General features: G+C 33.8%; 1 protein-coding gene across 21 annotated transcripts in view; it reads left to right on the forward strand.

Annotated features, from left to right (window-relative positions):
* Positions 1 to 27,354, forward strand: part of LOC105330944 (ankyrin repeat domain-containing protein 36C) — a 70,607-nt gene that overhangs the window by 8,984 nt on the left and 34,269 nt on the right. For 13 of the 21 annotated variants that reach the window (XM_066082888.1, XM_066082887.1, XM_066082886.1 and 10 more), the window contains exons 8-24: positions 754 to 807; positions 4,465 to 4,534; positions 5,046 to 5,293; positions 12,071 to 12,154; positions 13,390 to 13,468; positions 14,469 to 14,489; positions 16,437 to 16,639; positions 17,018 to 17,074; positions 17,713 to 17,760; positions 18,208 to 18,786; positions 19,949 to 20,026; positions 20,892 to 21,101; positions 21,378 to 21,539; positions 22,501 to 22,722; positions 23,031 to 23,132; positions 23,936 to 23,989; positions 25,759 to 26,126. In XM_066082888.1, coding sequence (XP_065938960.1) covers positions 754 to 807; positions 4,465 to 4,534; positions 5,046 to 5,293; positions 12,071 to 12,154; positions 13,390 to 13,468; positions 14,469 to 14,489; positions 16,437 to 16,639; positions 17,018 to 17,074; positions 17,713 to 17,760; positions 18,208 to 18,786; positions 19,949 to 20,026; positions 20,892 to 21,101; positions 21,378 to 21,539; positions 22,501 to 22,722; positions 23,031 to 23,132; positions 23,936 to 23,989; positions 25,759 to 26,126 — 2,639 coding nt within the window. Of the gene's footprint in view, positions 1 to 211; positions 233 to 753; positions 808 to 4,464; positions 4,535 to 5,045; positions 5,294 to 12,070; positions 12,155 to 13,389; positions 13,469 to 14,039; positions 14,061 to 14,468; positions 14,490 to 16,436; positions 16,640 to 17,017; positions 17,075 to 17,712; positions 17,761 to 18,207; positions 18,787 to 19,948; positions 20,027 to 20,891; positions 21,102 to 21,377; positions 21,540 to 22,500; positions 22,723 to 23,030; positions 23,133 to 23,935; positions 23,990 to 25,758; positions 26,127 to 27,354 lie in introns of all 21 variants that reach the window. The other 8 variants (XM_066082881.1, XM_066082875.1, XM_066082882.1 and 5 more) reach the window with 8 other exon arrangements.

Below are 27,354 nucleotides of genomic sequence, written 5' to 3' on the forward strand. Positions count from 1 at the left end.
TTAAATGACAGCATTAGCTTGATACAAAATTTTCAATTTTACTCAGTTATTGAGCAAATCACCTAGCCTTTGCATAAAGACAATTTTAAAAGTATTTAGAAAAAAAACAAGCACAAATCTTTTATATTAAAGCTTTAATGAATCAGATTCAGAATTTTTCAACTTGTCGGCCATTTTTACACTTTATTCTGAGACGAGAGTTGTTTTGTAGAGAGTAATGCTTGATCCACTAGTAAGTCTTGTTCTTTGTGGTTTTCTCAGCGTTTGGCTTCCATTTAATCAGCTAGCTCACTGAAATCAAGGCCTCATTGAGTGATTTAATTTCTACTTCAGCATCACTTGTCACTTGTGAGCAGATTTTATTCGCAAAAAAGAAGAAAAGGGGGCTTCTTATTTATTTACAAGTTTATTTGTGAAGTACATTAATTCTTTTCAGACATGTCATTTTCAGATCTATGAAAAATTATCATTTACTACTAAAAATAAAAAAACCCAACAAATTAAACAATTAATAAAGATTTTGGCCATGTGTGGGTTTATTTTTTGCATGCTACTATTTAATCATATGTTTGTATTAAAGCTTGTATATGAAAAACTGTTTGCAGAAATATAGACTGAGGTTTATTTTATTATGCCTCCATTAATTGGGAGAATGGATAAGAGGTCATCCCTAAGAAACTATTTACCCAGGTCATGTGATTTACACACTCTAAAACATGTAAAAACATTGATATAAACTGTTGTTAATGGTAGGATGATGGCGATGTAGACTCTGATATATTGGAGGACGAACTCGTTGAAACGGATGTAAGAATTTGTGTTGTCCATAGCTAAGACGGTTTTCTAATCCCTATCCCTATGTTTTATCCTATAGATTGGTTGGTTTTTAATTTTAGATCTTGCACTGTTTTTAGATATATTTTTATCAAAATTTAGTGTTACCATATGTAGTGGATTTCTCAAAATATTTTTCCTTGAATTTGAAGTTTTAATTTTAAATGTAGAAATAATGATAACTTTATCCAGATTTTCATACGCTCTAGCCTCTATACATGCGATAAATTATTTTAACTTCATAGAGGTGTTTTAGAGTAAATTGGACGGCAATGACGTGTTGTATATTTGAATTTCTGCAACCAGTTTCCAGTCTTAATTTTATTCATTTCGTATCAGTAACATATTTCTTTAAAAGTTTGATTGATATATGATAGTATATATAGTATGTTCAGTACTGCCATTTTCCTATTATAGTCTGTCCCAAGTTATTGCTTCCATCAATTTTTGAGGATTTTTAATAAAAATACACATACCTGTGAAAGAAATTCAATTGAAATCGATGAAAGGGAATATATCCAAGATATCTTCATTGAACAATTATCCCTTTTCACTCATAAAATTTCACAGGTTCGAAAACAATTTTCTTACAGAGGTTTGTAATGGGAAATGTTTACATCTTTTCTCCGTTCGGAATACACTCGGAATACATCGCGCAATTTTTAGCTCACCTGAGCCAAAGGCTCAAGTGAGCTTTTCTGATCACAATTTGTCCGTTGTCTGTCGTTGTCGTCGTCGTTGTCGTCATTAACTTTTCACATTTTCATCTTCTTCTCAAGAACCACTGGGCAGATTTCAACCAAATTTGGCACAAAGCACCACTAGGTGAAGGGGATTCAAGTTTGTTCAAATGAAGGGCCACGCCCTCTTTAAAGGGGAGATAATTGAGAATTATTGAAAATTTGTTGGTATTTTTCAAAAATCTTCTTCTCAAAAACTATTTGGCCTGAATAGCTAAAACTTGTGTGGAGGCATCCTCAGGTAGTGTAGATTCAACTTTGTTCAAATCATGGTCCCCGGGGGTAGGGAGGGGCGACAAGAAGGGGATCAAATTTTACATAGGAATATATAGAGAAAATCTTTAAAATCTTCTTCTCAAAAACTATTGGGCCAGGAAAGCTCAAATTAAAATGGAAGCATCCACAGGTAGTGTAGATTCAAGTTTGTTCAAATCATGGTCCCTGGCGGTAGGGTGGGGCCACAATTGGGGGATAAAGTTTTACATAGGAATATATAGAGAAAATCTTTAAAAATCTTTTTCTCAAAAACTATTGGGCCACAAAAGCTCAAATTAAAATGGGAGCATCCACAGGTAGTGTAGATTCAAGTTCGTTCAAATCATGGTCCCCAGGGGTTGGGTGGGGCCACAATAGGGGGATGAATTTTTACATAGGAATAAATAGAGAAAATCTTTAAAAATCTTTTTCTCAAAAACTATTGGGCCAGAAAAGATCAAATTAAAATGGAAGCGTCCTCAGGTAGTGTAGATTCAAGTTTGTTCAAATCATAGTCCCTGGGGGTAGGGCGGGGCCACAATGGGGGGATCAATTTTTACATAGGAATATATATTAAATATCTCCTTATCAAAAACTATTAGGCCAGAAAGCTAAAATTTGAATGGAAGCATCCTCAGGTAGTGTAGATTCAAGTTTGTTCAAATCATGATCCCTGGGGGTAGGGTGGGGCCACAATTGGGGGATCAAGTTTTACATAGGAATATATAGAGAAAATCTTTAAAAATCTTCTTTTTAAAGACCATTTGGCCAGAAAAGCTTAAACTTGTGTAGAGGCATCCTCGGGTAGTGTAAATTCAAAATCACAGTCCCTAGTGGTAGGGCGGGGCCGTGATGGCGGTTTGAATTTTTACATATATAGAGAAAATCTTTAAAAATATTCTTTAAAAAAGTTTTTCGGTCCAAAACTCAGTACTTAGTGTGAAAGCACAGGTTATGCAGATATAAGTTTGATGAAACCATGATACCCTAGAGAAAAGTGGGGCAACAAAATGGGGGGGGGGGGGGGGGGGGGTATATAGGAAAAGAGAAAAATCATCTTACAGGTACAACAACAAAAGGGGCTTGGTATTTACCAAAAGAAAGAGGTGGATAAAAATTGGCAGATTTTCAATTTTTTTTAGCAAGATCTACTGTACTTAGTTGTCAAGATATTTTGATACTGTAATGCTATTTTGATCAGAATTAAGGCAATTGTTGCTCAGGTGAGCGATGTGGCCCCTGGGCCTCTTGTTTAACATTATCATCCGGGCTTATTAATGGCTGATGCAATGCAAAATCTCCGTAGACTTTCAATTTTTGGATGTGTATTGAAACCTGAAGCAGTAGAGGGGGCGTTTCAAAACAGATAATCTGGACATTTTTCATGTTAGTGGATGAACGTAGTTTGAGCATATAGGTATTTACTATTATTGAAATATCAAGCAAAAAGTGGTGGAAGCAAAAACTCGGGACAGAGTATAGTACATGAACTAGCTAATGGGATACCGGTAATCCTTAAGCTCAAAGGGTAGACCATTGGTTTTAAACGAAAGGGTCTTGACTTCGAGCCTAGTAGACCATTGGTTTTAAACGAAAGGGTCTTGACTTCGAGCCTAGTAGTTTTTATCCCTTAAATTTTATTACAGTGGTATTGTTATGATATGTTGACAATTACGAGTTCCATCATAGTTTTTTTTATGCACCACTTCAGGTCACTATTGGTGATCTTACTGTGCACACAACACAATGCAGCACCCTCTGTACTTTTCTACCTGTCTCAGCAATGATCTGTCTGTCTGTCTGTCCATCTGTCTATCTGTCAGTGTCTCTCTCTCAGTCCATTTGACCGTCTGTTAGTCTATCAGGTGTTCTTGAACATTTTTACCTTTGACTGTAAAAAGTTATGTCCAGTGGAAAAGGTAACTCAGGAACACTGGACATGTGTGTGATGCATTGACCTTGAGAGTTTCAACATTGAACTAATTTACTGTAAAATTGTAAGAAATTCATATGTCATATTTGATCCAATTAAGGTATATGCCTTTGGAAAAGTTATGGTTTTGTAAGAAAAGTGACTGTGCTATGAACAGTTTAAAATTAATAGTTATGATCATCTAGTAAGTAAAGAATGTTCATTATCAAAGAGAATTTAAAAAAAAGGGAGAATTTCAATGATATATATCAACTGATACTCCTGTCTAGGATATAAAAGGTTGATGACATAAAACATTTAGACTAGGCTCTCTAAGTTTCAAAGAGGGAGGGGAATCTTTTGTAAACAAGAAAAATTAATCACCTATTGTATCTTTGAATTATAGATATTCTAGCTGTGGGGGTAACCTGATGTCTGGTCAATTATATGATGTGTTTTGTATTTTAGCTATTTTTCTAGATTAATGGGTTTTTTGCACATGCACTTAATAAATATTAATGATAGTTTTCAGTTTAAATCTTTAAATCTGACAAACTCTTCTTTTAATTATAATTATCAACATGATTCCCAAAAAACAGTAGGCATAAGCCAATTAATTTTAAGGATTTAATTGTCAAAACTATAGAATAATTGAATGGCCAATTAACATTACATTCACTGTATTGTAAGATACATTTTGAACAAACCAACTCTGTTTTTCAGGAAGAGGCTCCAAGAATCAGTCTCGCCGCCAAACTTGGGAAATTTGTGGACAGCGAACCTGAAGACGAAGGTCTGTAGCTGCCATGGGTGTTGGTGTTGATTGTGAGACAGATCAGTCAGGAATGTGAACAATGTTCTGTAAATAGTTAGTCCCCGTCATACTATGTCACTGGGGCCCCACTATTGTACTGACCTTTGAACCCTATGTCTGTGCTGTGTCTGTCTTCTGATGATTACAGAATTAGATGATGGTTCAGTTTCATCAAGTTACATTCAAGAAAACAAGTTAATCTTGTTGGTCTAGTGTTTTTAATCATGTTTATTAATTTGTATTTCTGTTTTCATACTAAAATCAAAATGAAAACCTCATATAACTATTTTGTCAGCTGAAAGGTCAAAGGTCATTATTTATGGGCAATATAAATGTCAAAAGTCAATTTTTTTTTCATGGGAGTTACCTTTAAGTTTTTTAAATTTTTTATTTAGGGTATGTGGACATACATGTTATTTTACACAATTCTTTTTTTTGCACTTTGTGTAAGGTCAAACATTGTTGACCATTTGACCTTTGTTATGTACAGATCTGGAGGAGGAGGAGGAGGAATATGCTGAGGACCAGCAGGTGCCCCCCTCTAACCTCCCCGGGCGACAGCAGCAGGGCTCGGTGAAGTCCAACCAATCACACACCTCAGTGGAGGACAACATTCCGTACGATGAGGACCAGGAGGAGGATGAAGAGGAAGAGGACAGAGAAGAAACTCCAGCCAAGAAACGAACCATATCCGCCAACAGGGTCTCCTTCAGAGACGAGTCGGAAATACGGGAAATTGTAAGTAGGGCCACTGTAGATATTTCTTTAAAAAGACAGTACGGTGCATCTTAACAAAAAATGAACTTGAAAATTTTTTTCGATTGGGTTTGGTATTTTTGTACCACTTATAAATGTATAAACTTTCAGAAAATTATAAACTTCTCCATAAAATAAATGTAATTATTTTATTAAAATTAATAATTACGTATAACCCATACATATTTATATCGCGACATGTTACGGGGTTCAGCCTTCAATACTATTATGCATGTGTATTTACTGTAAACAAAACACATGCAGGGCTCACGGAGACTCTCCTGGACATGCTTGTTGATAAAAATATTTCTTTTCTACTTCTACCAGGTAGTAATTGTTCAAAGTTTTTAGCTCACCAGAGCTGATAGCTCAAGTGAGCTATTCTGATCGCATTTTGTCCGTCGTCCATCGTCCGTCCATCCGTCCGTCTGTAAACTTTTTTACATTTTGAACTTCTTCTCTAAAACTGCTTATCCAATTTCAACCAAAGAACAAGGGACGTTAAGGGCTGAAATTTGCCGTGTTTCAAATATGCACAGCACCAAATATTTTAAAAAGCCTTGAATTTATCAAATCCAATGGTATATAACTTATATATGTGACTTAAACATATATATCATGAAATTTATGTTGAAAACTGTTCCATTTTTAGCAAGACGTCGAAATGTTAAACGCGACGCCATGCATATTTACGGGAGAAGTTACTCTATCTGTGTTGTAAAACATACCGGTATCTGTGCATGAGTTTCGGGCTTGTGAACCGCAAATAACAAGTTTAAATTTGCATGTGTTTCATTTCAATTTCATCAAACTTTTGAAATTATAAGTGTTTAAATACAAAATTGTATATATTTTCGCCTATATGACTTACATGTATATACAATGTACTTCTGATGCATAATGCAACATTGTATCTTTTCTAATCAAGAAAATTTCTGTTGATTTGAGACACTATTTGAAGGTGTAGTGAGTCAGTTACATGTAAATACAAGTACCTTACGGCTTCCATTGGTTATTCACTAAAGTACAGGAAGCAAAAGCTTTCATAATATTTCTGATAACAAGTCTTAATTTTAAATGCATGAACAATGAACTCGAAGAAGGCAGGGGAAAAGGGGGAGATGGGTCTTCGACTCTCTGAAAGTTTGATAAGCAATCTCAATTAAAAAATATCATTGGATGAAAAAGAAATGGAAATGGGAATGGTTGGACTGGACTTGAAAGATGTTAAAAACAAATTAGATCTGTTCATGTTTCACAATATTGTTCGCACCCAAATCTACACTGAGAGAGAGAGAGAGAGAGAGAGAGACGGAGACGGGTTTTTACACGTGTAGTTTTCTTCTTAAATTAAGTAGTATGTAAACAAATCAACTTTCACACATAGAGTGTGTAAGAATCATATTATACATTAAAAACACTATAAAATACTTTATTGTCAAACATATTTCTATTTTCTTTGAACTTGAAAAACTTTATCACTGAAAGAGCACGTCGTGGGCTAATTTGATTGACAGGTGTAGTATGTGGACTGAAACTGCTTTGTTGGATTCTATTACAATGTGCATTACTTTAAACGATAACATATTAGTGAATTACAAATGAAATGTCTCTCTCTCTCTCTCTCTCTCTCTCTCTTTTTCTCTCTCTCAGTTTCTTCAATTAAATGATGCTTGAACAAAATATTTAAAGTGTCGGATAGAGATAAAGTCAAAAATTTTAAGACAAGATCACGGAAGAAACTTTATTTAAATGTTTAAATTGTCTGATAAAGACGAAGTGAAATTTTTTAAGACAAGATCATGGAAGAAACTCTATTTAAGTGTATAAAAAGTCTGATAAACCTTAAGACAAGATCATGGAAGGAACTTTATCTAAACGTTTAAAGTGTCTTATAAAGATTAAGTCAAAAACTTTAAGACAAAATCACGGAAGGAACTTTATATACCGATCCACTGATTCCTTCTTTAAAAACTAATATACCACATGCACAGTGTAGGAACGGAAGTGTACAGTTATGGGCAGCGCTGTTTGTCGAAGTAAATTAACAAATAGAAGAGGTAGCTCTGCGAACAGTCGAAGATTTTAATCAAACGAATTGATAAATGGATGTAAAAAAAACTTCCTTAACAATTCAATACGTTATGGTAATAAACTGGCACAAAGATAAACAGTTGTATTTCTTTTGCAACATGATTTTCAATGAACTTTTTGACAATCAATATCCAAGGTCACATTCCAAAATTGAAATGATTATTTTGTTGGAAATACAATCATTAATATATTACGACTGAATAGGGGACATGTGGAGGTAGATGTATACTTTAAGAGAATAATCTGATAATTTGATATCATTGTAAATAAAATTAGAAAAAATCCCCAGAATATCATGAGTTGTTATTATTTCATACTGTACACATAACGCAATTTTTAGCATATATTTAGAATTTTACTGTATGCGTAGTTCTATAATTAAGCATTGGTTTGTAATGGTAAGTTAACTCAATAGAATGACCATTGTATGAATGAACTCATCACTTCAAAAAATTTCAATGATGAAAATAAATATTTTTGCTGCAGTATTTTGTAATTATTAGTTTTTTAATCGACATTGCACATCCTTTTACATAGCTGCCATATGTACAAAAGTGCTATTTTGAAAACACCTATATAGGTGTTTGATTAATAAGATTTAAAAACGGAGACCTAGCACAAGTATTTGGATTCAAGTATTTATATTGACAAGTGGAACTAGAAACTTTATCTATAATATACCTACAGTATACGCAATTGATATCAAAACCTTTAATATAAAAACTAAGCTTAGACCCGTGCGTGCACGGGTTGACATTGCATATATATGATATCGGACATTAACGTATAGTTGGCATGTACATAACCAAGCTTTAAGCCTACAATAATACTATTAATTTCACTACACTCTACCTAGTAAGAATAGTCTAACTGTGTCTCGGGAGAGGCCATCACCACAGTTAAAAGGCCTCCCATATACCTGTAATGTAGCAACAAATTGCAGAATCGCTCCAAAACGATTTTTTGAGAAAATTAATGAAGCTGCATTAAAAATAACAGTCAAATTATTAATAACAAACCATTTTGAGGCTGAAAATACCTTTCATCTAAAACTTTATTTATATTAATGAAGAATTCAACACTTTTTCACAAACGTATTTTACTCGCTTCGAATCTCCACACCATGTTGACACTCGGAACTCTTGGGATTTTTCATATTAAATGCACTGAGTTAGAATTATCTTCGTATTTCCTTTGATGAACAGAATATTATAAATTCCTAATTAAACGCAAGGAATTAATATCAGCATAAAATCGCGAGAAACTCATCTCGCGAATTCTAAAATCTCGCTTTTAATATTCCAACATATTTAAACTACATGAAACTATGATAAAATTTCGGCATTCTCCTTTAAATCCATTCATTACTTTCCAAATGAAAGCTGAATACTGTGATACTAATAAATATTAACAACACATTGTGAGCAATTAGCAACGACACGCTGCAGCTATTTAATATTTGACATATTAAATGTACACATACATAATTATGGCAAAGTTGGATCACATGATTTATTTATTTTGATAAAAAAATTCTGAAAATTTAAACTTATATAGCCTTGCTAATAAACCGGTTCTTAAGAACCAGGTGACACAAACAGGTATTCGAATGAAAACCTTATATTTCCGGATAATTAATTCATTATTATACCAAGTAGAAATTGATTTCTGTCTAATTCGTCCCTCAAACGAAAGAAATCATATTTCACTATTTTATGTTCTCGCAATTTGATGGAGAATCATTGAATCACGGAATTAAGTACTCGCGTAAAATATGGAATCTACAGTTTATGACAAAGCTTCAATGAAAATGAACTCAAACGTTGTAGATGTCTATGGCATAAATTAATCCAAAAATATAAAGAAAAGTTCATATATCTGTTATTTTTCGTGTATGTCAACAACGAAAGTTGAATTTGTCCACCATGTTTACTGACCTTGACCGGTTTTATTATGGGACAGCCAATGAGAATTCAGGAGCAGATCTTGAACTGAATATAGGAATTCCCCTAGTTTAAACATAATTAACCCGGTAAATATGAATTTTCCATTATATACCATGTCCTTAAATGATGTTATAGTGATATAACGAGGTAAGATCGATTATTTACACTGACATTCACGTTATCAAGCCCATCAAAACTCCAAGCGTACATCCCATAAAATCATGCGAGAACTGTCATGGCTGCTGAAAAAGACAACTGGTAAACATGCTGATGTGTTTTATCTGGTTTTGATTTATATGCGGTTAATTTGTTCAACCTGAATTAAAAAATCATTTTATCTTAAGGAAGTCAAATAAAACATCAGTCTTCTCAGACCGAAGTCAGCCGTTTAAAAAAATTAATTTTGCACCATTACGGACATTTTGTGGAATTGTAGCCCTCTCCTGTAAACGTCAGATATGAAAAATCGGATCGGAGAGGGCTACATTATTGCAGCTAAGCAAGATACAGAGCTTTGCGCACAATGCTACTATATATTTGTACACAAAGCTGAGGTCATGCTTTAGTTTTTTAGTTTGTTTATATTTTAAATGCAGCTATGCTGAATAGGAAATACCAAGTTTAAAATTCTTAAGTTGAATGTAATAAACTCATGTGAACAAAAACATGACTCAAACCAAGCTATGAATCTTGCTTATGATTCTACGATTGACACTGAAATTTTGGTTGATCAATAAGAAATGTCTTGCTAAAAGGATGATATGCTGTAATTACTTTCTGTTGCCCCTTCTGAAATGATGAATTGCATAAAATCTACACAAATTTTTGATAGTTTATCGAACACAAGTAAATGAAAACAATGCCTTTTAAACAGTTTCTATAGGCCTGACACATTATCATTATGAGGATAAAAGCATTATCGGTGTTCTTAAAAAATTATTGCAATGGAAAATCATCTTTGTTTGTACACATTTGTTGTTTTTTAATAAAGATGAAAATAATGGAAGGGCGTTGGTACAATAGAGCGACATGCCTGCCAATACATTAATTTGAATTATAGCTCTTTAACATATGTGACAACATTTTCAGTTAAGTTTATTATCTTCAATCAAGTGAGTAAGGATATGAAAATTAATAGGAAATGAATTCATGCCTGGTAAATGACAATCGTCTATAATGGAAAAGGCCAATTAAATTTTTCAGGAATTTAGCGCATTCATTCTGGTGCATTGAGGTACACTTTTCTTCTTTCACATATAGAATTTTTTAAAATACAATAAGTAGCAAGTAGTGGAGGGAGAAAATGTACCTTTATGCTCTCATGTATTTTAATTGTATTTTAATCGTTTTATAAAGTGATTGGGGGGGGGAGCTAAAATAAAGGGAACTGGAAGTTAACCGTGAACACCAACAGAAAATTTAGTTATTTATATTGCATATGATCTTATTTTCGGTAAAAATGTTATTCATGAAGGTGAATATGTCAAAGATTAAGTATATGCAAAAATAAGTGAAAATTCGGATATTCTACCGAGGGGCCACATGGCACAATGTCCTTTGAACGCCCATTTAAAGCCAGTGTTGCTCAGGTAAGCGATGTGGCCCATTGGGCCTCTTGTTAAAATAACCACAATCATTATTTTGTAAGCATGTATTTTATGTCCAATCATTTTCAAATGAACCGAAATTGGTAAACCATTAATAATTTATGGAGAAAGTGATGATGTGTTCAGTTTATAGAGTCTGTTTTACCTCGTTTGCCATGATGACCGTAGTCGGGCAAAGATCTTGTAGTTTTCAGCAAGTGTCAATTACTGTCAATCAAAATCCACGTGGTACAAATAAACGAAAAGATTATTCCGGTTTGTACGACCCTTAAATTTCTGGAACCTCATAATTACGTTAATTAGGTATAAGAAAGGGATTTTGATTTATTTCAACTATTACAATCAACGTTATTTCTTATTTCCTCACCATGCAATAGGTAAATCTAAAGTTATTCACAGGTGTGTTTTCAGCTGTACTGTCTCTTTAAATTCTTTGAGTATTATGATAATTTTGGTCAGGGCATGATAAAATCTGATAAAAGTCTAAGGGCTTTATGATAGATTTGATCATGCCCTGACCGAAGTTATCACCTCATAATATTCAAAGAATGATACCTTATTACTTATATTTATATAATTTTCAGCAATTGTACAATTCAATATTTGAATAAAAATAAGCAAACCCCCCTTGAGCCCCAATTAGACTGCATTTGAATTTATTGGATTGTATAATACAAAATTGATATGAAGTGTTATAGGCAAAGACACTGAAAAATGCAATTATTTATTTCATAACAACCTTGTAGCATAAGGTTATTCCTCGAGGAATTTCATATTTAAATCTTTATATCAACACGATCAAATATTTAGACTTTCGTTGATTTTGTGGATGTCCGTCACAAACAAATTTACATTAAATTCTGCAACAGATATGTGAGTTAACACAGAATTTATTTTCAATTAGATATATGTTAAATAAATTTGTAAAGTTTATGCTCCCATGATTGTTTGAAAAACTGAAGGTCTATATGAAAATTGGCCTCCCACAAAATTGAATGATTCCACTATCACAAGCTTTATTTGATTTGATCCTCCAGCTTGTGTTTGTAGAGTCTTTTGATTACTTGAAGCTTGTAATGACTAGATTGGATCTTCCACTTCTTTTGTTTTAGACGGATGACAATGATACAACAGACGTAGATGAGGACGATGAATCAGGGTCGGGGCCCAAGCGACCAAAACTGGACCATCAGCAGGTCACTTAATATGCCTCATATAAGCAGTAGTAATTTAATGATAAAAAGATTTCATTTTACATTTCAAGCGACTCAGTTTATATGAAGTATTTTTTTCGTATGACACATGTTTTAGTCTCTACCACTTACTCGTGAATGAATTCTCCAGAAATGTGCATAGAAAACAGTTTGATTTTTTTCTTAAACAGCTATGAATTGAATAAAATTGTATGAACTTAAATGAAAGTATATACATGTAATCAAGTCCATTGATACTTTAACTACTGTGAAATCATTAAAGTTTGTGGGGGCCAATTTTCGTGGATTGGTTAACTTTTACAGGTTCGTGGGGACGTAATTTCGTGTGTTCTTTTATACCAACATAAGGACGTATAATTTTATAGCACTAATTCATTAATTCGTGGAGGATGTTAATTCATGGATGAGAGGTACCCACGAATTCAACAAAAATTGAGCCACCACAAAATCTAAGGATTCCACAGTATTTGATTTCAGTCACACTGTGGCATAAGACATAAACCAGTATGATACAAAATAAACCTAACTGCCATTGTTATATAGGGAATTACAGATTTTATATGATCATTTTTAGGCCATTTGTCAGTGGTCTGTTTTTGTCAGACGTTTAGAAGGTGGGCGCTGTCTGATATCTGTCATTTGTCAGTGGTCTGTTTTTGTCAGACTTAGAAGATAGGGTGCTGTCTGATATCAGTCATTTGTCAGTGGTCTGTTTTTATCAGACTTTTAGAAGATAATGTGCTATCTGATATCAGTCATTTGTCAGTGGTCTGTTTTTGTCAGACGTTTAGAAGGTGGGCGCTGTCTGATATCTGTCATTTGTCAGTGGTCTGTTTTTGTCAGACGTTTAGAAGGTGGGCGCTGTCTGATATCTGTCATTTGTCATTGGTCTGTTTTTGTCAGACTTAGAAGATAGGGTGCTATCTGATATCAGTCATTTGTCAGTGGTCTGTTTTTTATCAGACTTTTAGAAGATAATGTGCTATCTGATATCAGTCATTTGTCAGTGGTCTGTTTTTGTCAGACGTTTAGAAGGTGGGTGCTGTCTGATATCGGTCATTTGTCAGTGGTCTGTTTTTTTTCTCAGACTTTAAGAAGGTTGGGTGCTGTCTGATATCGGTCATTTGTCAGTGGTCTGTTTTTTTTCTCAGAATTTTAGAAGGTTGGGTGCTGTCTGATATCGGTCATTTGTCAGTGGTCTGTTTTACTTTCTACAGAATACTTCCTCGGGATATGTACCTACAGGCGTGTCCAGTTTTTCCCCATCAGCAGGGCTAGACAAAGAGAAACAAAGAGGTAAGAGAGACAGATAAAGAAAGACCCGCTATGTTAAAATTTGTTCAAATTTCCTAATTTGTTTAAGAAAAAATTGACATTCAGTTCTGATCATTTAAAAATGTTAAATGTTACTTTATTGCCCCTGTATAATTTTGATTTACATAAAATGTTTAAATGTTTGTTTAATGTTGCTGTATAATGATGAATTAAATGAAACGTATTTTGAATGTTATTTTAATTTCTGTTATGGTAAAACAAAGATTTGACATTTCGAAATCTTTTTCCTCATTTCTTTAAGAAGAAATATTAATAAGATTAGCTAAGTTTTATGAATATTTATGAGATAATATCACCAAAACATTTCCATATCGTCACCAGCAATAACATGAATATTCATAACTAGTAGATAAACTAAATCTTAATTAAAACATGATGAAAAAAATGTATATTGTCAAACTAAACACAAGAGCATAATTATTCAATATTATAATCAATACTCTGTACTTGCATGCTGTTGAATGGTTGCTGATGAATGGTTTTATTAGTTCGTCCTTATGATTTAACAAATATGTCTCGCAAATATTTAAAGGCATCTTGAACACGCAGAGTGGTAACTAGTTTGATGTTAGGCTGATCTTACTAATCTGTCCTTCCCTATACTAGCAGAAAATGTTCCTTCCTCTGACCTTGACCTGACCTTGATATTGCCGTTGTGTTCTTAATACTAGCAGAAAATCTTTCTTTTTTTTTACACTACAGATTCAAATTAGAAACTTTTTGGGAATTTTAGATTTAAATTTGTAAGATGTTAAACTGCATGTACATAATCAAGGATAGGATATTGATTAAAGAAAATCGTGATTTAAATTTGAGCTAGACAGCAATATCCTCTTTTCCCTGTATTTAATGTTGTCCCTTGTTGACCCTCTCCATCTTCAGTTTTCCTTTGAGAGCCTCTCATACAGCCTCAGTTTGATGTTCTGTTATACTGTACAATGTTTGCATTGCATGTTTACAGCAGAGGCCAATCAGGGGGAAGGTTGTATTCCTGTTTGGAATTTTTCATGGACTTGTGTCCTCTCTGTATGATATAGTCACAAAACTAACAGGGGTCATGGAAATTTGACAAGAATTTGAAATAAAAGTATCGATTGATGAATCAAATGTTGAAGAAAACACTTGAAAATTGTATGGATTCCTTAATTTTTTTGTGACAATTAATTTGCTTATTTTTAATTTTAAAATATATATATATATATATATATATATATATATATATATATATATATATATATATATATATATATTTATATATATATATATATATATATATATATTACATTTCACAAGTCTGAGTATGTTGTAATAGCTTGCAAAAATATTTGGGAATCATGAATCTTGTCTTTCTTGGCAAACTTCCAGTTGACTTCTTCACCTTTGACCTATAATAACCAGCCTGGCTTTTTTCACATAGTTTTGCATGTATTGCTTGATAAAGTGCACCATACTGTCTGCATATATAGAAATTTATATATTAGATTGCTAATTGACATGATCTTAAAGTTTGTCTCCTTTCTTTTTTCCTTATTTTATGATCATTTTTTTGTTGAGTTTGACATTGCTAATTAGAGAAAATTATTTTTAATTTAATTTATTTAATTTTTTAAGGTAAGGTTTGCGGTTACAGGGAGATAACTCACACATTTTCATTGTGACGTAACACCAACTACCCTTTATTTCAGTTATGACGTCAAAATTTATATGACGTCATAATTGATTTCAGTTTTTTTTATTTCATGGGGTTTTTTAGTTTCAATGAAAAAATAAGAGGACACAAGCATTTTATCAATTTCTACGAAAACGAAATCCACATCATATGGTTTTGAATAGTGTTTTAGAAACATCAGATTACACATATTCTAAGATACATTTTTCCTGAAATCGGTGGACTTGGAAAGGGTTCAAATAAGATGTTTTCGTTTTCATAATAGTAGTCCAAAATTAAGACTTTTGTTGCATTTTATTCTATTTTTAGATAGTTCATCAGAAATTAATAAAAGTGAATCATGATATTAATAGTGATATTATTTTTGAACATTTTAAGCATAAATAACCCCCATAATAGTTACATATAAAATGTACATATTTTCACGAAATTGTTTACATTTCATCAAAATGAAAATTGGAAATCATGAACTTTGACCTTTTGTAGTTATAAAACGGGATGGGCAAAATTCATTTGAATTTCATGAGAAAAAAGACTTTAGTATAGTGAACAAAATGGTATGTAATTTTGGTACAACCTCTAAAAAATGCAAGCCGCAAACCTTACCTTAAAATGGTGGTAGGGACTATGGTGGAAATCTGCAAATTATGTTATATTATAAATCTCAAAGAAATTTGATATTAATTATATACATGTAGTACTTATCAATTCCTTATCTCTTATGGAATTTTGTGTGAGTACAGAATCTGTACACAGTAAATATTATGTACTGTTATAATTGGACAAGATTATTCTGACAAAGGAAATCTCGAGTTTTTGTGCTCATAACCAAGGTTTAATGGCTATGGACTTCAATTTCCAAAGTGCTTTCTTTAAGAGAACCTTTTGTGTTTTCCCCCTCACTTTATTAAAAAAAATTCTAGTTAGTAAAAACGTGATTAAATTCACAATGCTGTTTTAAATTAATCACTTTTTGTGCTTTTTTCTTCAATTAGTTTTTTTGTTTTCACTTACACCACTAGTTCAATGAAAATTTTTGATAAAACTACTTGAAAAGATAAGATTGTAATCACTTGATTTATATGCAAAAAAAGATTGAATTTAGTTATAAAGTTTACTTAGTACTCTAAGACATCTGAATCAATTGTTATTCTTACAATAAACATTTCTTATTAATTTATATTACATAAGAATTGCTGATTTTACCTGTAATTCTGTACTGTTCTCGCTATCTTAAACAAAAATATTCCATTACTTTAGCTTTCCTGGCTGATCTTGGTATAGAGGACCCAGAGTGCTACAGCGAACCCGAAATCTCCGAGCTGTCAGATGAGGACCCACCCCTCCCCTCCACAAAGCCGCCTGGGGTCACAGAACCTGACCCAGAGAACGCAGACAGCGAGTGGGACTCCACTCAACCCTCCACTACCCCACGTCCAGGGATACTCAAAAATTGGAAACAGGTCAGAAAAGTGGGTCAGAGAAGTGGGTCAAACAGTCAAATTAATCTCTTACTCTGATTTTCTGGTTTTATGATATTTATTTTGTGAATCAATCATGGTGGCTCAATTTCTCAATGCCCATAAATTTATTTTTCCAACAGACTATGAAAATCAATTTATTCTAGCTTTCTCAAAAATGCAAGAAATTAATTCCCATCATGATTCTCTTACAAAATTAATTTTCTATTCACAAAAATTGGTTATTCATAAATTATTCCTAAGTATTTTGTTGAGAGCCATTTGAGACAATTTAAAATATATGATTTCATTTGTCTAACAAAACAATGACCATGTGATATAATGGCCGAAATATAAACTGTGTTGTGTATTTGTTCACAGGCAAGTCAGGAAGAAGTAGAAAAGAATACCAAGAAAATCATCACACCGAGATCAGACGTAAGTACTGGCCCAGGGAATAGTCTTAACTCAATATTTGTTATTGTTATCTTTAGTAGTATATTCTCACTACATATTGTAGATTCCTTATTTTACGCAAGTACTTAATTCTGTTATTCAGCCATTTTCCATCAAATCGCGAGAGTATAAAATTGCGAACCCCAATTTTTTATCATGATAATTTCGTGTTGTTTACACATGTCCGAAAAATAAAAGCGAGATTTTAAAATTCGTGAAATGTGCTTCTCTCGATTTTATGCAGATATTAATTTCTTACGTTTAAATAGGAACCTACAGTAATGCTTATATATTAGACAAAAAGTCAATAATTAAGATGTCAGTGCATCAGGCAATAATTCTTTAATCTTAAAGCTTAGATATATGGAATTTTTCTTTACAAAAGTTTATAGCTCAAAGCTGCTTGGTCTGATTTTATATCAAATTTTGTGTACGTTTTTAAAATTTACTTTTTAACATTCACTAAAAGGAAATAAGATTTCAAAAATATTTTGGCAAATCAAAGATAGCCCTATGAAGATTGAAATAAACTGGTTAAGATTGGGATAAACTGGTACTCTCATAGAACCTTGGTAAGGCGTGAGTGTCAGTCTTCATTGAGAGTTACAATATGTTTGCAGGGATCAGAATGGGACAGTGATGTGGAGAATGAGCTGGATCCTGAACAAGTAAGTCATAGTCATGGTTACAATGATAACGCCAATCAATAATCAGAGAGAGTCCAAAACGTATTACTCCATGGCTGTGTTACCGACAAGGGAGATAAATCTGATTATTTGTGTCTTAGACGGTGTTTGTTTGAGTCAGCATGTCATACTAGTATGTTTTCAGGGATTGGTCAAGTACATGTATAAGGTTTTATATCATTTACTGCTGACGTAATTTATGCATTCAAATATCATGTTAAACCAACATTTCTTATAGGAATCATGTAGAAAAAAAAGTAGAAATTGCATGTTTATTGAAAATTTCAATTGTCTATAGCTTTGTGCATTTATATTTTATGTGGATGACGTTGATTTTAGAAAGCTTACTTGTACTGGGAGGTAGACTTTATGTTATGCCCTATATGATCATGTTTGTTATGATTTGTACTGTTGACTTGGAATTACCAGGAAAATGAGGTGGACAATCAGGTTAAAGCGAGGTATGAGGTGACCCATTTTTCCGACAATGACGATGGTTTGTCCGACTCAGAGAGCGAGATGACGGCCAATCCCAAACGAATTGAGGTCCACAGTGACGGAAGTCTGAAGGAAGTGAGGCGAGACGGAAGTTTGCGTGGTATCGGAGATTCCCCCATCACCCTTGACTACACCCCCAGCGACGACGTCGAAATGAACGTGTCCCCTTTGGAACCATTTCAAGAAGAAACCAACGATGAGGTGTTGGATTTCACCATAGAGGAGGAATCGCCTCGTGTGGATGGAACACACACAGAGGATATTCCATTCTCTATTTTACCTGAGGAAACCCCCATACAGGGAAAACCTCCAGATGTTGAGGAGGAAGTGAGCGATGACCCAGAAACTGACCGGGAAGTGGCCCAGGTCTTGGCCCCAAAGATAATGGACAAGAACCAGATGCCCCCTGGCAAACCTGTCCCCCGGGATTCCCCTCAACAAGTCCCTTCTGACGAAGAGGTTGAGAGTTTTAACTTAGTGGTGTTGAAGCACATTTCTGCACATAGACAGGTCTAGATCTCTCATTAGTTGTCTCCCTTTGTTAACACTCTGCAGTGGTACCTGTTAATGACACCTGTGTACACCTGTGATTTACCTGTGTGTTTTAACTTGTGTGTTGGTTGCTGTTGTTTGACTGTGTTCACTCTCTCTTTAATCTTAAGAGGTTTGAGGTGTGTGTATGTGTGTGTTTTGTAAGGGCTTTTTCTTTCATCTTCTTTTATATTGTTTTCACGAAATGCATCTGATATTATAAGGTATCAAGGACATGATTTACAGATATCTCACAATTCATTTCCTCCTCCTGTTACAGATTACAGAATAATTTAAATAATTGTACTGAACATTTATATTTATTTAATCTTGAATTGATAAAGAGGATCTTTTTCTCATTGTGTTTATATATATAGAAAGAAAAATAATCCAAGTTTCTGATCCCTCATATACCATAGCCTTTATATATAGAGAGAAAAATAATACAAGTTTCTGATCATCCCTCATATATCATGGCATTTATTTTGAATACTATCTTCAACACTAGACTAAGAACTGCAGTCAATTGTTGTTAATTTGATAGAATGATAATCATTGCATGATTATTAAAATTATTTATTTCTGAATCAGCATTTTTCCATTAAGTTAAAAAAAAAATATTTAAAAAGGTTAAATATTTATCTCTTTTCTGATTCAAACCTTTGCTTCAGAAAATGTCTTGTAGAATGTTCCCCTATAATTATCCCCTAGATGTATCAAGTAAAGTGTTGTGAATATGACTCTTTAGTCACCGTGGTTAAATAGTTTACAGGGACTGTCAGGGAGAACCCATGTTTACTCAGTTAGTCTCTGACTCAGCTCTTTTTAAGTTACTACGGTCAAGTTTTATCCTAGAAAATTGAAGTGAATTCCATTGATGATTGATAGTGTTTGTTTTTCTAATGATAAAAAGTGTGTTGTGTGGTGACTTGTTGGGTTTTTTGGTGTAAAATTTAAAAAATTAAAGATGTTTATAGTTATGCTTGAATTAAAACTATATCATGTATATATTTCAGTACATTTAGCATCCTTGTAAACATATAACTAAGTTTTATTGCTTAAATTTCCTATTCAAATGTACCTGTATGACTGATTTCTGTATGAACCACAATATTGACCAATCATTTGCCTCTATTCTCAGACCACCAGCCAATGGGATTCTGCGACAGATGATGTGGCCACACCCAGAGTTCAGAATATGGCCTACTTCACTGAACAGGTGAGGACATTGGCTCAGTTCATACTGTATACAGGGTTATTTCCCCCTGTGTTATATTCAGCCTTCTTCACTTGCAAAAGGGTTTTGCCCCATCTTGAATTTGCCCAGACAAAGTAACTGTTGTGTTTATTAATAAAGAGAGAGAATTTGAGACATTGGAATTTGCCTACTAGTCTTTTATAGTTCGTCCGCTGACAACGATTGCGAAAAGGGCAAAAATAAAACGACTGCAAATATTTCCCTGTATAAATACCTGTTAAAATTTTGAATTTAATTATAGTAAAGTTTACTGTTCACCAACTTTATTTTGCCTGCAAGAAATGTTTGCGAAATACTTTAGATTTAAAAATAAGAAGGAAACCGCTGGATGAATTTTATCTGAATAGAATTGATGTAATGATGTCTCAATCCCCCACAACTTGTGTTGGTAATTGCTAATTGCTTTGTTATTGATAATTGAAGTTTACATTAACCTTTAAGATGGATAAAGTTTGCTGAATTATGTATCTCATCAAACATGTAATTTTTTATGTCATTATTAAAATGAGTTGTATAGAAATTTTAATAATCATAGATATAACATTTTCAATTAAATGCAATATCAGCTACAACATTGTTGATTATTTTTCTCTTTTCACATGGGTCATCCTAATACAATAAAACACAGTGATAGCTAACACGCTTATAATAAATGGACGTTTACAGCGAAGAGATTTTCATTCCACGTGACAAGATAATATGTTGTTAACTTAATGGATATAACGAATTAGGTGTGGTACGCTTATAATGAAGCAAAATCGTCCATCCCTGGCAGTTCATTATAACCGTGTTTTACTGTACAATTTTTTTGGTTTATCTTGATCAGAAATCTAAACAGCAAGAGACAAAAGTGGAAGAAGAAGATGAAGATGATGACGATCTTCTTCCTGTAAATACAACAGTCCAGAAGGTGGAGCCACCAGTACAGGAAGTAGAGCAAGATCACGTGCAGGAGAAGACAACCCAACCAAAGAAACCCCAACAAACAGCACTGGAACATGAAGAGGATGATGAAGACTCAGAGTGGGATTCAGAGGTACAAAGTTTCACAGGGATAATACTGTAAAGATATTTTTATTTGCATCTTAAAAACTATGAGAGATTCTTTTAGAGCCTCTGTGCTGTATATATTTTTTTTGGTTTTGTTCCAGTTCTGCTCACCGCAAAGCTTGCTCACTTTAGCAATATAACACAAAAAGAATTTTGAACTGCAAAGAAACATCATTTAATTTTCATGTAATACAGTTGTTATCGATTCATGTGTGTTGTTGTATGTGATTTAGATTTAATTGTTTTGTATGTTGACCCACAGGAGGACAATTTCCTGCCCTCAGACTCGGCCCCTCCAGTGTATGGGGTCCCTCCACCTCCCACAGAAACAAAGGAGAATTCTCAAAGGGGAGACCACTCTGTATCGGAGGACATTGAAGAAGAATCAGTCAGTGAATGGGAGATTGAGAGACAAATGGAAAAGGTAGGAGTCTCTGGGTCTTAGTCCAACAGGTACTATAAAAAGCTTTTAACATCACAAAAATTGGCTGATGCAAATCAAAACAATGACTACAATTTAACTTCAGTTTTGTAAAAAAAAAATTGCAAATCCAAAAGAATCTGATAATAAACTTTAACAAAAACAAATTTAGGTATTATGAAGAAAAAGGTTTTCTTCTGTGTCTGTAAAGCATCTTCATAGTGAGCGCAGCAAGCTTCATAGACAGCATACGAGGAAATCTGCACATTGTTCAAAGAAATTTTTATCAGGTTGTGCGAAAAAATTCTTAATTTCCAATAATCCTTTGCAGTGCGTAGCAACATGGTGGAAAAGGTAGCGTTTCTAAGGAAAATTCTTACCTGTAAATCACAAACATCTTTTTCATTTAACAATAAAAAATGCTTTTAAAACATTCAAGTAAGCAACACGTGCTTACGTAAAAAATGTGTGTAATATGTGAACTTTTACTGGCATGTGATTTTTCCAATGCACTTCTACGAGAACTACTGATGATTTAAGTCAAAATGTATTTCTTTGACGGAAATTGTCGAGTGATATCTGCTCTTCTATTCTAACATGATGTCACAATGTCTAAGACTAATAGACTAAGCTTACAGCCTTTAAGGTAATAAATAAATAGAAAGGGGGATCCAAATGTGCATGTTTCCAATTACCGGTATTGTGATCCAAATGACCACACCATGAAACATCAATTTTTATATGTCAAGTATACTGGAGGATAAGATATTCTATTTTTATTCAATTCTTTTTATCACATTGATGCATCCATTTGGTAAACCATGTTATTCTTTATTATGAAACATAATGTACCTGTGTGTATTTGATATTCAAATAATGCTGTTTTTACCCCATTGGTTGCACTTTAAAACATATTATTTGTCAATGAATGATATCATATTAGATTGATATTTTTTAATTTCAGAACCTGAAAGCTCAGCAGGAGAAATTGAAAGAACAGAAACTGAAAGAGGAAGAAGAAAATCGTCACAGGAAGTGGGAGGAGGAGCAGAGGCAGGCAATGGAGGAGCAATTCAGAGAGGAGGAAATCCAAAGAGAGGCTGAGTTGGCAAGGCAACAGCAGTGGGAAGAAGAGGAGAGAAAAAGGCAGGAGAAACTAAGGAAGGAGGCTGAGGAAGAACAGATGGTAAGACTTGTTATTAAGGTCAAAGGTCAAATGTAGTTCACTGAATTTGAGCAAGGTCTTTTGCATTTTGCCATTTTACTGAAATGATTTGTTAAAAAGAAATAGGAAGATGAAAATTAAAGATCAGAGTACATGTTGTTTAATTAAAATCACATAACTCTGTCTGTCTGTCTGTCTGTCTGTCTGTCTGTCTGTCTGTCTGTCTGTCTGTCTGTCTGTCTCTCTCTCTCTCTCTCAATGAATAAATGTAGCTTAATTTCTATTTTTTGTTGTTAATGTTTAACTTATTGATCATTAACACATTTCAGAGGGAAGATGAAGATTTTGATCAGGTAGAGCAGATGGAAGACCCAGAGTCCCCCAGATCCCCACCCCCTTCTTTGGACTCCTCCTCGGGCTCACAGAAACGGGTAAGTAGTTATCTCCCTTGTACAAGGCATTTATCTCCCTTTTACAATCCTGCAGCCCAACAATTCCCAGGCAATCCCTGCTTTGCTAGACAATACCTATTTTTGTATTGATGGAAATAGTCAAGTTTCCCTATTTGAGAAACATTTTAGAATCAAATCTTATTTGTTAAATTTTTTTTTGTACTCACCAAACAATGATATATTTTTGACATATTGTGAACAAGTAAAATCAAAGACCACTTATTGATTAAAAATTAAACATCTTAGACTTTATATCAGTGTATTGCCAGTAATACTGAGGTCCACTGCTAATATGGAAATTTCCATCAAAAGAGTTTATTTGAAGTTGATACAAAAGGAGAAAATAAAGCTATATATCTTTCTATGAAAAACACTTATACAATGTACTGCAAAAACAATATCTTTTATGCAAACTATTTTTATCATGGAAGTCGCATAAATAGTAATACAAGGAAATATCCATATACTGTGAAATCATTTTTATTCGTGGGGGTCCAAGTTCGCGGGCAGCCAAAATTGTCCTGGTTCATGGGGACGTAATTTCGTTGGTTGCAGAATAATTTTAATAAGTATTTAACAAATGCTTGTACTATATACATTTTGGGGATGTAAATTCTTGGGCAAGGGTTATCCATAAAAGCCATGAACAGTAGTGCCCCACAAACGATGATTCCACAGTATATACAGTAATTATCAGATAATGCCAGAGACTCTGTGTTATAATGATTAGGGAACAGACCGGTACAGGCTTGATAGATTCTTTGTTGTGATCATTCTAACAGAAGGAGATGAAGAAAGCCAGCTTTCTCCTAGTGAGAGACTTTGTGAAGTCGGAGGTAATGTCTCGCTGCGGCCTCATCTATGTATATATACTGTAGTCAGTGATTGGTAGACGTTATGATGTAGACACAATTATCTGGAAGTAGTGCTTAAATAGTCACTGTAATGTCCCCTCTCTCGGCCCTGTAGCCTTATATACTGTGCATTTATTTAGTCTCTTGTATCAAAATTATATTATTCACTCCTTATTACGTGTATCAGGGATGTATAGCCATGTATTTATTCAGAAGTATGCATGTATACATATAATCATATTTGTTACATGTTGAGTTTGAGAGGGCTCTATGGGTTTATTTTTCAGTAAATACTCTTTAGATTCCTGGCGAAAAAGACGTCAGTTTGTTTAAATGGTTAAATGAGTCAGATTGTAAATTGACAAAAACATAAATTTACAATTTACAGTGCAATAACAGTGCCATCAATCAAAGTTTTATAAAATTTGATAAGACCAACCCATTAAAAGCTCTGATGTATTTCTTGTTAAGTCACCATATTAAATTTTTAAAATAATAACTACTGTGTAATCATTAAAATTCCTGGGGGCCAATTTTCCTGGATTGCTTAAAATTTACAGATTTGTGGGGTCATAATTTCATGTATTATCTTATACCTACAAGAGGAAATTGACTTTATGACTCTAATTTATTAATTCGTGGATGAGAGTTACCCACAAATTCCACAAAAATTGAGCCACCATGAAATCTAATGATTCCACAGTATTCTTTAAAAAAAAAAAAAAATCTAATATATTTGTGTGTTCACATAAAATATTTATCCCATAAAGTAATCGAAGCTCAAACAACATGTACAGGGGGCAGCTGAAAGCAAATAAATAGCAGCATTTACTGGTGTATAAGTCATTATGTGTGTGTTTGGTTGTGGACCATTAAATTTAATTAACATTTACCAAACATAAATCCTAAATATGACTCTTCCCAAATTAATAACATCCCAAACCCGGGTGACTGTCAGACAGTCCACCAGTGACTGTCAGACAGTCCACCAGAGTTGTTCCCCTTAATTATGATGTAACTACTGTACAATGTTGGATATTCCATGATATGTTATTATATGAGCATGGATATACATTTTATTTTAATTCACGTGTTACTCAATGAGATAGCTACTTTGTGGGTTACTATTTCTATGAGGGAATAAGAGCACTGTTTGGATCAGAATTTTAATCAAAGTTACCATGAGGAATTTTTTGGTCACATTCAATATTTTTTTAATTTTTATATTATATGCAGCTTTTAGCTTGATTGAAAGAATGACATAAAATAATATGATAGTAATTATCTTTGCTATGTAGTGGCATTAGTTGAGGAATAAAAAAAAAATTAGGTTTCTTAACTAAGTGCTATCTTGGTAGCTGCCTTAAACTTGCTTTCTTATGTAGATAGTGATTTAATACCATTTAATTTGATGATAATGGCAAGGATTTTTTTACCTTTAGCCTCCCAGGCTTGATTGGGAGTTTGGAAATGGGGATTAAAGCATTTTCCTTGAGAGGTTTTAATGGAGTTTAATTACCTAGTGTTTTAATATTCATTTTTAAATATGATAAATATTTTTGAAGGGGGGGGGGTGATTTTCAAAATCAAATGTGGGGTTAAAATCCTTGTTGGGCAGGTTAGCAGAGTTTAATCATCCTTGAAATACAATGGTTAATATGATGTTCATTCAAGTCATCAGAAAGTACAAATTGACACACAAAATATTCATTTGATAAATATTTAAGCATGATGAACGTTGTTTTAATCAGGGCATAATGTCACCTGACACCCCACCCACAGTCCGTCTGGGCATTGACCCCCGGCGGTCCGAGTCCCCAGAATCCCCACAGAAAGAGGAAGTGAGGGAAGAGATGGTTTCTAAAAATAACACATCCGACCTGCGGGCTTCCCCCACCCAGCAAGAGTTTACCTCAGTGAAGACCCAAGGGGTAAAACAAGACAGGAAGACTGAGTCACCTCCCCTGATCGACTTTGACCCAGGGGCTGGTGGCCAGTTGCCAGAGAAGACAAGGGGACCAGTAAAGGAGGACATCATTGAAGTGACCACCAGTTTCAACACGGCGTCCCCCCGACCAACGGCTAGTGTCACAGAACAGCTACACAATGGATACGACAAGTAAGACGCTCACATGTACCAGTAACACTGCTTTGTCTTCTTTAACTGGAAACATTTTGGAATTTTATGAAACAAATTATTCACATTCATTTAGTAAACTTAATTCTTTTAGGTAGAAATAGAGTGATGTGAAAGATTCCAACTAGTAATAATTTTTTGAAATATATTTTTTAAATTGTTTGATTTGGTTTAATATTCAATACTGGTATATTGTAAAATGTTCAAAAATTTTCACAATGCAAACATGTCCACATATATAGAAAACAATAACCGTCGGAATGATAACCCAAACCAATATGCAGGGATGAAACGTCTCAGACTTCTATGAACCGTAAACAGAGATTTGCAGAGGACTTAATTAGTCAGCAGTGTTTGAAGAATTAGTGCTTGTCAAGTTTGTTAGTACTGTATTTGTGTATTCTTTTTGCAAAAACATCCGTAATAATTCAAAGAAATTACATTTATAAAAGAGATCCGTCACGCTTCCCATCACATACAGGCGGTCGATCCATCGGAACTAATGACACAGTACTGACACAGCTAATGATGCTTTGATGTCAGATGATGTCAGCCAGCACTTTGTTAAAATACAGGGAAGCCATCATTCAGCAGCTGCAAACATTTAAAGAAAGCCTCGCTTTGGTTTAATTTTTTAGTCAGTACATTTTGTAATTATGAGCTCAATCCAAAACTTTATAGCCGAAGAAACTATTAGCAGTAACTCTATGTATTTTGTATCAGCTAGGTTGAAGATTCATCATGTAAATGACGTAATGTTGAGTGATTGAAACATCAGGTGTTGTAAAGGTAACACTGTACCTGTATTGATTTCTAACAAGTTTTACTCAGATGGGGGAGAAAAGAATTCCAGTAGTCAAAAGGTTGACAGATGTTTGTGAGTTGAGATTACCTCCCTTGATAGCTGTCCTCCTCAATAATTGATGAAGCATATCAAAAGCAGACTACAACTTAATAATGAATTGATGCACGTAGAAAGTGAAGCAAAACTATTAATACAATTCTTCTTAAAACTGGAAGGAATTGGGGATGTTGTGGTCCACTGAGCTTCTTGTAATTTGATGGCGATCACTGCAAATGTGGAATATATGGGGAGTTAAACAGTCTCCTTCTCTAGAGAGCCCGGATCTTCTGAGTGTGTAGACTCATTCACCATCTGTAACCTCTCCATGACAGCTACTGATGCTTGTACTGATATTTGTAGGCCAAT

Source organism: Magallana gigas, chromosome 4 (genome assembly GCF_963853765.1).
Source record: "Magallana gigas chromosome 4, xbMagGiga1.1, whole genome shotgun sequence".
NCBI classification, from domain to species: domain Eukaryota; kingdom Metazoa; phylum Mollusca; class Bivalvia; order Ostreida; family Ostreidae; genus Magallana; species Magallana gigas.